The sequence below is a fragment of the Heliangelus exortis genome, chromosome 17 (assembly GCF_036169615.1).
Source record: "Heliangelus exortis chromosome 17, bHelExo1.hap1, whole genome shotgun sequence".
NCBI lineage: Eukaryota > Metazoa > Chordata > Aves > Apodiformes > Trochilidae > Heliangelus > Heliangelus exortis.
The window spans coordinates 11,646,339-11,657,840 of NC_092438.1; the positions used below are offsets into that span (position 1 = coordinate 11,646,339).

The 11,502-nt window shown below is 44.1% G+C and overlaps 1 protein-coding gene across 5 annotated transcripts in view; it reads left to right on the forward strand.

Annotated features, from left to right (window-relative positions):
* Positions 1-11,277, forward strand: part of POLR3E (RNA polymerase III subunit E) — a 28,735-nt gene extending 17,458 nt beyond the window's left edge. For 4 of the 5 annotated variants that reach the window (XM_071761313.1, XM_071761314.1, XM_071761315.1 and 1 more), the window contains 6 exons: positions 442-599; positions 888-952; positions 2,036-2,532; positions 7,271-7,348; positions 8,227-8,352; positions 10,410-11,277. In XM_071761313.1, the coding sequence (XP_071617414.1) occupies positions 442-599; positions 888-952; positions 2,036-2,532; positions 7,271-7,348; positions 8,227-8,352; positions 10,410-10,466 (981 nt within the window). In that variant the 3' untranslated portion in view covers positions 10,467-11,277. Of the gene's footprint in view, positions 1-441; positions 600-887; positions 953-2,035; positions 2,533-7,256; positions 7,349-8,226; positions 8,353-10,409 lie in introns of those variants that run through there. The other variant, XM_071761317.1, reaches the window with a different exon arrangement.
* Positions 11,278-11,502: the final 225 nt, after the last annotated feature.

The following is an 11,502-nucleotide window of genomic DNA, read 5'->3' on the forward strand; positions in this document are numbered from 1 at the left end:
CAGTTTATGCACAGACCATCTATTTTTGGAATGGAAGATGAAGTCCAGTGCAGCTTAAAAGCTGAACGTGTGTAGGTACAGCATGTCTGACCTGCAGCTGTAAAACAGGAACATTGTAGAATATGTTCCTCTTTACAATAAAGTCTTTTCATCTCAGTTTGGAAACTCCCTTTTCTTCACAAAACATGCCATGAGCTATTTGGCTTTCAGGTGATTAATCACCACTGCTCTGTGAAGTCTTTGCTTTTAACATTGTGTTGGAGCTGCAGAGAAGGACAAATATCTCCAACTTAGCTGGGTGTGACTTCATGGAGGTGCCCCATATATACCAAGTCAGCCCAACTCTTTGTGTCTTGTGGAACAACGCCCATTGCTGCATGGCTGCAAATGTCCTATGTAAATTGATTTCCATATAATTTATGCTGTTTCTTTTTCTTTTAGCTTTGCCCAGAAGATGTGAAAGACTTCCTAGAGCACATGTCTGTGGCAAGAATAAACAAAGGTTGGGAGTTCATGCTCCCTTACGATGAAGACTTTGTTAAGAAGCATCCAGATATAGTTCAGAGGCAACATATGCTGTGGATGGGCATTCAGGCCAAGTAAATGAATTGTTTTATTTTGGAGAATAAGTGAAAAAGAGAGAACTGTCTCACAGAAGGTTTCTGTAGACTTTGAGAAGTAATTTGATCTGTGTTACTTCAAAGGTTTCCCCTTCACAGTCACCAGGTAGTGGTGTGGTTGGGGGACTGTCAGAGCATTATCCAGGTCATTCCTGTTCCTTGGGTCCCTGGAAAAATTGAGTGTTCCATCTGTTGCTAGAGCTGGCATGGCTGTGTGCAGGCATAACAACTGAAACTGTCCTGGTATATTTTCTCTTTGTCTTTCAGATTAGAAAAGGTCTATAATCTCTTAAAGGAGCACTTGACACCAAAGAAACAAGAGGCACAATCAGGTAAATAAAGTTGTGCTTGTAGCTAACAATAAGACAAGGGGCAATGGTTATAAAGAGAGCCATGGGTGGTTCTGTGTAAAGAAGAATTTTTTCACTGTGAGGGTGACAGGGCACTGGCACAGGGAGGTTGTGGGGTCTCCTCTGGGGTCTCAGTGGTGTGGTTGAGGGGTGAACAATTAATGAAGAGTGTTTGGCAGGGGGCTTAAGGAGGTGTGACACTGTCTCTTTTTGACATCCTTCACCATGGATGCCAATGAGAATATTAAAGTAACTGCTCCATAATCCTGAAAAATTGTAAAAACTTGAGATTCCAGAGTTTTAACTGGCATTTGGCTCAATGCCAGACACTGTAGCCAACGAAGAGTGTAAGAAGAACTGACAAATGAGTGTATGAATCCATTTCAATACTCTGTGTCTGATCTGCTTGGAAGGATTAGATGTGGGGTTATTTGAGAGGATTAGTGAGCCTGACAGCAGAGAAGATAACAGCATGTGTGCTGTGCATGCTTCTGCCTTACACACAGCACTCAGTCCTTTGGTGTTGGGACTGGATTCCTCTGCTGCCAGCATGCCCCTTCCTTTCACCTTTGGATAGCTGGGTGTGGAGGAGACACAAGGGAAGGGTGCAGGATTGCATGGGAAAGGACTCTCTACTGTCACTTTCTCCCCATCACTGGATAATAATTCCAACAAGAGAGTATCACTTTTATATTGTGCATCTCAAACTAAAGGGGTGTGTGGTTCACTGGTAAATCCTTCACTCTCCTCACTGTACCTATAGGACATCTTCATGCTGGTTCTGGCAGTTGCTGCAGCAGACCCTTCTCCCTCACCTCCTTCCTCCCCCCCAAAAAAAACCCCAAAAAACTCACAACAGAACAACCCACACCAAAAACCAACCCCTCCCAAAAAAAAAAAACCCCAAAGCTGAAGTAAAATCTAATCAACAATCTGGGCTCATGTCTTAGATGGAAAAACATGATGTTTCTAGGTTTTATTTCACTATGAACTCTTCAAGAAATATTCTTTAAGACTAGAGTTACGATGAGATTTTTAGTATCTGTATATTTTTTTTATCAGTAGCTCATCCATTGCTGGTTTCTGGGGAGCAAAGAGTCAACATGGCTAAAGCAAAAGTCAAGCAGAACTATGGGCAACTGGAGAAGGCGTTCCAGAAGCAAAAGGCAGAGATGAAATCAAATGACACCTCATCCAAGATGGATGTTTCCAGTATCCACATTAAAGAGGAGCCTGTGAGTGATGAGGAGCCAATGGATACCTTGGCCTATGAGAGCATGAACAATGGGGTTGTTAACGGCCTCCACGCTGAGGAGGACTCCATGGACTCTTTAAATGGCCACTTGCCTGGAGGCTGCATTGACCGTGTAGCCCAAGAACTGAAGGCTTTTGTGTCTTCAACATTTAAGAAACAATTTGTACTCACCTTGAGTGAGCTGAAACGGTTATTTAACCTTCACTTAGCCAGTCTGCCTCCAGGACATACATTGTTCAGTGGCATTTCGGACAAAATGCTACAGGACATGGTGTTGGACACTGGCTGCAAACAGATTTTGGTGCCTGTAAGTATGTTTTTCCCTTGGTGTACTTTGGGGAGGAGGGACTGGGGGGCAGTTAAACATCTGAGCTGGGAAATGTTTGTGTCCTGTGCTGATGGACAAGATGAACAGATGTGCTCTGAGTAACTGTCCAGCACTGGATATGTCAAAACTGTTGCAGGTTTGTCTTGTGTCCTGCTTCTGGCAGGCCTTGTGCTCTGTTTTCTTTGCTCTCTGCGGTGCTGCTTAGCTCAGTTGACTTTGAGGCTCTGTTTCAGCCTCCAAACTGTTGGCCTGCAGTGACTCAGTGTCCCAAGTTCTTCCTGTTAACCTGATCTGAGCAAGTCCCAGATTCCCATCGACTCTCCTGGAGTTACCCAATCTCCTTTTCTGGGAACAGAGATGCAGTTGGGGGAGGAAAGGTGGCACTAACTGCCTGGGAGAGGCAAGGCACACCCAGCAGAGTCCTCAGGGAAGCCACAAACCATATCTGTAGCAGGTTTCTTGGGTCAGTCCTTTTCTTCCTAGACTGTGCAGAGGTGTCTTTGTTCTTTTGTCTTTATGGAAATGACGTGTGATTGCGTGAGACAGAGGTGGGGCTGTGTGACAGTAGATTGCTTAGGAAAGGAAAAGTCATTTGGCATCATGGGAAAGAGCCTAAAAGGAAATCAATTTTACAAGACACCTGGCAGTGCTGACTGGGTTGCAACCAGAAGGAGCTTGGGAATCAGCTGCCTTTGAGGAGAGGAAAAGAGATGTGTGAACTGCTTGAAAGAGCAGGCAAGGTGGAAAGAAGAGGAAGCAGGCAGGCTGAAGAGAGAGCCTGGAGCATGGGAGTTGAAACCCAGCTAGGGAATAAAGGTTGCTGTGGAGGGGCAGAAATAACATGTTCAGTCGTGTGCAGTGTATGTGTTGTGGCACCTGGGAACTGAGTAACAGACTTGAAATGCCAGTAGGGAGACCATTTTTGGTCCTTTCTGCTTTCTTGACAGCTCGAAGTCTTGGGGTAGTATTTGTCTGAAACAGCCTTAGTGCTGGCTGGGCTGTGGTGTAATGTATGGATTTGCCATGCTGATAGTAAATAGCTGAGGTCATTGCTGCTCTCTTACTTAGGAGTGGAACTTATTTGCTGTGGAAGTTTTGTGACTTTGGAAATTATTCCATCCACTCTGTGAGGAGTGAAAATGGGATAGTTTCCTTTTTCAAAAGGTAACCAAAATAAAATCTTGCTGAAGAGAGGTGGTTGGAAGCTTCCTTCTGCCTGGAAAACTGTGTCACAGGAGACCTGCAGAAGTGTCGAGGTGGTCACTGGAACATCTCTTGCTGGAGATCTGTAAGTTTTAGTTCTGCTGAGCCAGAATTTACTAGAAAACTTGAGATCTTGTACAAGAGCCTGTACAGGCCTGTATAGTTATCAACAATGTGGATCGTTACCCCCTAGCATCCCCCTGATGCTGTGTGCAGGTGGCAGAGGTACCAGGACTGGTTTTACTCTTTGCATGGACTTGTACACTTTGGTATTTTTTGATTGTTCTCTTGGGTGGTATTTTTTGATTGTTCTCTTGGGCAATTTTGTCACAACCCAGTGAGGGTGCCTAAGCTCAGGGAAACCTGGGGTTGTTTAGCTTGGGGTTTCAGAGCTGCTCATTAGTTGTCTGTAATTGAAACTGCTTTGGTGATAAAAATCAATGATCTGAGCTAATTAAAATGATGTTCTGCCAGGGGTGAACACACTCTTGCCTTGTGTGCTGCCCTGTTATAGAAAACGTGTTGCTGAAAAGGGCAATTGAAACCTTACCAAGGGACTGCAGGATTTATTATAGAGCTGACCGACTGCTCCCAGGGAATTAAATAAATATTATTTGTGGGGAGCCAGAAGAGATGCCACTACAGCTGCAAATGAGGCTGTGGGGCTGCCTGCAGGGTGCTGTGTTTGCTTGTGTTTTGTAGTATCCTCAAGTGGGAGGGAAAACCGCATGGAAAAAAATAGTGAAAGCTGAGCAGATGCACCCAAGTGGGGTGAGCAGCTGCCAGCATCAGAGAGGGGCAGGTAGGGAGGCATCCTCAGGAGGGAATGGTGCTGTGCAGGGGTCTGGAGCTTGGGCAGGCTGAGCCTGTGTCCAGCCCCTCGGGAAATGTCTGCACAGGAGTCTCACTCCTGACTACTTGCACCCATTTCCTGCGGACTGGGGGGGGTGGCTGGCTCCTGCTGGCTCCCTTCCCGTGCTCCATGGAGTGGCAAGGTTCTGCCCAAATCTTGAGGATATTTTTGAGGCATGAGGAAATGATGTAACCATTGCTGGCTCCCGTCTGGCTACGGTAACAGGAGAGGAATGCAGCCCTGTGCTGTGCTTACGGTGAGCCTTTTGGGCAAGTGCTGATGTCAGGCTCCTGGAGAGGTAAAGTCAACAGTTTACCTCTAGGATTATTCCAGCTGATAAGTTTCTTCTGTCAGACTCAGCCCCTTTCAGTCCTGTTTAGCTGTAACGCGTGGCTGCCTGGCAGTGGCTTTTTCTAGGACATGCTCAGTGCTTGAGTGAGACAGATCCCAAAGCCAAGGGCTCCTCCCTGAGACTTCCCGTTTTAACGTGGCAGCCCTGGTGACCCCGGGCAGCAGTTCATCTCCTAAAAACTCTGAACTAGCTCTGGGGGCAAATGTTTTAAAAAAGGATTTTAAGACAGTGGAGAGCTGTTTCAGGTGAGGCTGGAGAAGTTAAGAAAACAAACAAAATGGCAAAGGGACTGCAAAAGCAGATGGAAAGCTGTTTGCATGGAGCAGCAGCATGTCTTGAGTTGTTGGTGGCATTTCCTACCCCTATGGACAGGCTGTAGGACAGCAGCAGGTGAGCAGGGAGCTGTTGGCAGCAGTTGTGTGCAACAGTTTGCAGAATAAGGCTGTGAGAGAAGGAGATGCTGTGAATTTTTCTTTCCAAATAAGTGTTGTGTTGGTTTGGAAGCTGTTTCCTCACAGAATGGCCACATAAGTACAGCTGCATTTCAGACATGTGGCTGAGGCAGGAGGAGTTTGCACTTCAGGTCTGTGTTCAGTGACTGTGAGAGCGAGGCAGCTTGTGGCTGGGTGAGCTCTCCTGTGCCCTGAGTTTTGCCTTTTCTGCTGCAGCTTTTTTTCTGGGGGGAAACTGAAGTATGTGGTTTTATCTGTGCTGAAAGCATGCAAGAGAGATTATTCCTCAAAAGTGAGTGTCCTTGTGACAAGAGAACTATGTCAGGTGTTGCAAACCTAATAAACCTGAATATTGGCTCTAAACAAAGTGTAAAACCTTGTTATATTCCATTTATTTGGACCAACCTGAGAGCCAAAGCTGTTCATCCCACCAGGCAGCTCTCACTGGACAAAAAAACCAAACCTTCCCCTTTGCAGTAAGATCAGAGGCAAAGCCTGAAAGGACAGGCTGATCTCTCACTCTGCAGTGCACAGGTCTTTTGGAGTGGTGTGAGGGAAGCTGGCAAGAAAGGTTTGGCTTGTACCAGCAGCCAGTGTTGAGGGCTACTGAATAATCAGGATTGGCCTATTACCTTTTAATAGATGATTGATTTAGGTCATCTGGGTGGTTAGCAAGGAATAAATTGTTAGTGACAGACAGGAAGAGACATGTCACGGGTGAAGGCATATTCCAGCAGTGCTCATTAGTTGCTGCTCCAAGGGTAAATGTTAAGGCAAATGGATGGTGTTTTATTTATTTTAGGAATTTAGGGGATGGAGAGGAGGCAGTTGTATTCCCTTCCTTTGTGCAGGGATGTGAGGCTTCTGCCTCGGGGAAAAAAACTAAATACATTTCTCCAGCTTGGCACATAGGGGGAAAGAAAAATAATACAAGACCAAACTGAAACACTTTTTGAGCCTGAAATGAGCAAGTGTCTGGAGCCTGAAATGAGCAAGTGTCTGGTCCATCAGCATTCGGTCTTCTGGAGTCCTGTAGTCTGCCCAAAACAAATACAGCAGAAGCACAGTGCTCATCAGTGATGCTGGCTTGGGATTAGTGAAGCAGATAACTACAGGATAGAGTCTGAGTCTCTAAAACCTTTCCCTGTACATTTGAAAACTTCCAGAAAGACCCTGCAGTGCACATGGTGCTCTCAGTTGAATACTGCTTTGGGTCATGTGGAAGCAAACATTGCTGACAGGATAAATGAGACATCTTGCCATGAAATACTGGCTAAGGTTCAAGCCCTGGGATTGTTCTTCTGATATGTGGTGGTTGTCCCTTGTCCAAGGGGGAACTGTCCCTATGCAAAATTCCCAGTCACAGTATGCCAGCACTATCTTCTTGAAGCTCTGAACTGGTTGATGTTGTGCCAGACCATGGCACTGGTGTAGATCACCCCATCATGACCACAGGAATCAGTCAATTATGTATTGGGCGTATCAAGGCACCCATCAGGGTGCCCTGGTACTCATCCCATTCCCTGGGCCTATTCCATTCCCTTGTTAGCCCCTCATTAGTTTGGGGTCTGTGTGCTGCAGGATCACCCAGCAGGACAGGTTTGATACAGGTTGTGTTTCTGTTGAAGTCATCATGGTCTGCCCCATGGCTGCTGGACAGGCCATGCCTGAGCTGCCAGAGCAAAGCTGCTCCTTCAAGTGTAGAGTGGGAGAGGAGCTTATGTTGTTTCAGCAGTTCTTATTACCCAGCAGTGACATTTTTTACTCAGTAATAGGTGTCCAGGGATATTGTATCATAGAATCATTAAGCAGAACTCATTAAATAGATGGTTATTTTTAACAGCTTCTTGTTCTCAGTTTCCTCCGCAGACTGCTGCTTCACCAGATGAACTAAAGGTCTATGCACTGTGGGAAGCTGGTGACACTTATGATCAGGTAAAGATAACAGGTGGCATTCCCAATTATGTGTTTATTGAGTATTTGTGTTTCTGGAAGTGGTACAGCACGTATTTTCCCTCTTTTCCTATTGGAAGTGCCTGGTTTCATACCAACTGAGAGGAAGCCCTTAGCTCACAGGGTGGTCATTGCTGTGTCAGAACAAGTTGGTGTGGACAAAAACATAATAATAATAATACATGTCAGTAATTATCTCAGTGAAATGCAGATATTTTTGAATCTGTAAGGAGAAAATCACCAGTGTAGACTTCACATCAGGATCCAGTCCCAGTTATTTATTTATTTATTTTATTTTTAGTGGTAATGCAACACTAACCACAGTGAAATGATGTTACTGACATATCTGTTTATACTTAGAATGATAACACCATATGTGAGCATGTTCTGAGCTTTACTTGCTGCCAGAGTAAATGAAGTTAAAGGGAAGGTGCCTAACAAAATGTGGATGAACAATATAATTCCTGTGCCCATGATGTAAATACATTTTTTGAGGGAAGGACTCGTGCATTGCTCTAGAGAACAGCGTCCAACCTCCTGTCTGGAGTGGACCACATAAACTGCTGTGAAAGCATTTGAGAGGAACATATTGCAGCCCCTTCAGCATGTTCTTGTGCTCAGATCACAGGACTGGTGAAAGTCAAGCCAGTGAGTATGGAGAAATTTATAGAGCCCTCAGAAGCTGGAGCCCAGCTAAAGAGCAGAGGTGTATGGGACAGTTTGAGGATTGCAGAGCAAGAATCCTCTGATTGTAGTTCAGTTTAATGTTTTGTACAGACTAAGGCATGCACAGCTTTGGTATGTAGAAAGATAGGAATAATTGTTCTTTTTGTATTACAATACTTTTGCTTTTTTTTAAGCATCGCCAAGTCTTGCTTGAAATCTTTTCAAAAAATTACCGAGTGCGCAGGAATGTCATCCAGAATCAGCTGAGTCAAGAATGTGGAGAAGACCTAAACAAGCAGGAGGTGGATAGAGTGTTAAAGGTAGGTTTCTGTTCTGTTGTGGGTTTGATCCAATTAATACATCGATTTTTTAATGCTTGTATTGAGCAAAGGATCAAATTTTACCTTGAACTGGCAGATGATAAGCATGTTAGAACTGTGGTTTTTGGAAAGCAGAGAGATGCTGGTTTTCACCTTGTTTTCTTAAAGATACAGTTGTCTCACTTTATCTTTTTTGCTTTCCAAGGAGTCTTTTATTTTGCCTTGATGCAGTATTTTGTATTATTGCAAGAAATTTTTATTTTTCATCTTGGACCAGTGGAGAAACGGAGTGTAGTGAATGTGATCATTCATTTTTAAGTACTGTGCAGTTAAACATTAAAGATGTGGGAGAATTCTGCACGTAGTACAGAGTATACAGGCTTCCTGCTGTTGGTTAATGCTGAAGAGCACAAGTGCCACATGTTGAGAAGGAAATGCATTTTATTCTATAGTAGGACATGCAGTGGTATAGAGAGGAGCAAAACCCTAGCCAAAACAAGCAGGCTAAGTAGTAGTTAACACATTTCATTGTGAATGTTTATTTGAATCCTTTCATCTCTGTCTTTGAAGATGCACCATTTACTTGCTAAAAAGTTTCAGGTGTAGACTGTGGACCACACAGGCCATGACTGACAAGCTTTAAAAGCAGTGCAGGACAGCTAAGTAGAAAGTTGCAAACCAGTATAATACTTTAATCATTGTTGTTGGGCCTTTGCTCACAGTCACCCACTTCAATAAGACAAGTGCTTAAATACTTTATTACATTGGGATCTGGAAACAGAATAATAGCATATTTGAAAAATTACAGATCTGTTGCTGTGATAATAAACAAACTGGTCTTGCTTGAAAGAATCTGGTCTTCTTAGCATTAAAATAAGCTCAGACATGTCTACTTGCTAGACAGTCCTTTGTGTGGCTGGGAGGTTTGTCAGCTGTCTAGATGAGATGAAATATCAGCTCTCCTGGAACATCTAGGCATCTTCTGGCATTAGTTTTTCATGATGCTGTTGCTATTTAACAAGTAAACCTGTTTCTGGAAAAAATACCTCCCCTAAAAAAATGGGTACTGTTTTTATGTAAGTCACTAAGTCACTGTATGACCAGCCTTGTGTTCTCTCAGGTTTCTTTGCCTTGAATCCATTTGTCACAGAAGGGAGTGAAATTATGTGTCTGAAAGAAATGTTAGAAGTCTGATTTAATGAAATAGGAACATTCTCTGGCTTCTTTAAACCACAAGAGATTGGATTCCTCTTTGAATGAAATTGGATTTGTTGACTCCTATTTCCCTATCTGTGTGTGCTCCTTTTCTATACACAGAGGAGCAGACTGACAGAGTTTGCATTTTTGCATCTGCAGATCAAGTCTGCAGACTCTTTCTAGCCTTCATGCTTTGTTGTTTGTTTTTTTTAATCTTCATGCTCCACAGCATCAGTTCTGTAGCAGTACTTAAACTTGTGTTGAATTACTTAAATGTGAGTGGGGGCAGAAGAAAGAGAAACCTTTAGATTAGAACTGGAGAGACTTGGTGCTCATCTAACAGAAATAAGAAAATGAGCAACAAGAGAACCCACTCACTGAGCTCCTTTGCTCACCTCCTGGAAGCTTAGCAGATATGTGGTAAGAATTCCAAAGCACAGCTGTGAGGTTTGACTGTTCATTATCACAGAATGGTGCTTCTTAACAGGCTTCAGGTTTGGTGACTGCTTTCTCTCTCCAGCCCATTCCCACTGCTTCAGTTTCTCCCGGAGCTTCTGCCTGGCTTTACCCTTCAGTTCCCCTTGTCCTCATCCCTCCCTGCAGCCTCTCCTAAGCTGCCTTCTGTGTCATCCCCACCATCTCCCCCAGAATCCCCACTTTGTTGCTGCCATCACATTATCCTCCTCGTGGCCTCTCAGCCTTCCCTCCCTCGTGTTTGTCATGTTCATTTCAGCCACCTGTGGGGACAGCCTGCTGCTGTCTCTTGTGCACTGGAGAGGGGACTTTGTTATTGATCATATTCATTGTCCCGAAGCCAGACAGCGGTCCCAAAACTTTACAGATTCCTGCTTTCTCCCCAGGACTGCTGTGTGAGCTACGGTGGGATGTGGTATCTTAAAGGGACGGTGCAGTCTTGACAGCGGTGGTTGCGGTTTCTTTGCTTCCAGTGATCTCCAGGGTGAAAGAGGAACCTGCAGCAGGCGGCACAGAGCGATGCTGTGGCCTCCGGAGTGCAGAGCAGGATCTGACCTACTTGGGGGTACGTGGGCATTGCAGATAAATGGTCCTTAACCTCCCCACACACTCACCCCTGTGTTTGCATGGCCGCCTAAGGCACAAGAGCAGCTAGGAGGACATCATGGGACCCTGTCTGCAGCTTGATTAATCGGGGATTTATAATGTACTTCAAATCTCATTGTTTCATTATGAAAAAAAATAAAAAGCATATACTGACACAGACATGATGAAAAATCATGGTCTAATACTTTATTTTGTAAGTAATGCCAATAAATTAAATTTGTTTACAAACACCCCAGTTTTTGTTAAATACCTAGATGCTCAGACTTCAGGCTGAGCATGGCAATAGCCCTTGCAGCCCTCTCTAAAGAGAAGATGGTCATGGGAATGGGAATGTCAGGCCAGGGAGGGGGGAAGAGAATCACTGTCTTTGAACTCTGTACTACATAGCAAGTGTTCTCACCTGTTGTCTGTGAAATGAGTTGTTTGGAAAGGTACCTACATTTGAAACAGACGTGGAACAAATACTGGATTTCTTTTATTGGTGTGGGGTTTGTTAGAGGGTTTTTTTGCATTACTGTATGCAGATACAGGGAGGTAAGTAACCAAGTTTACCCTTGGGAAGACATCCAGATCTAGTTAGCACACAACAACAATGTAAAACCTCTATTTTGTGTAATTTTTCTAATAAAATTTTATCTCTAAGCCCAATTCTACCATGCGTTGTGTTTGTCCAAGAAGAAATAGAAGGTGCAGCAGCTCCTTTTATAGACTGAAGGCTTATGGAGGAAGGAAAGGTCAGGAATGTTTTAGGAGAGGTAGTTAGTAAACATTCTTAAACTGCTTTACATCATTCTGCTTGCATCATTTTAGGCAGGGGTAGCTTTCAAACTTCAGGGCCTGTTGCAGATTTATCACTGAAACCTAACTGCAATA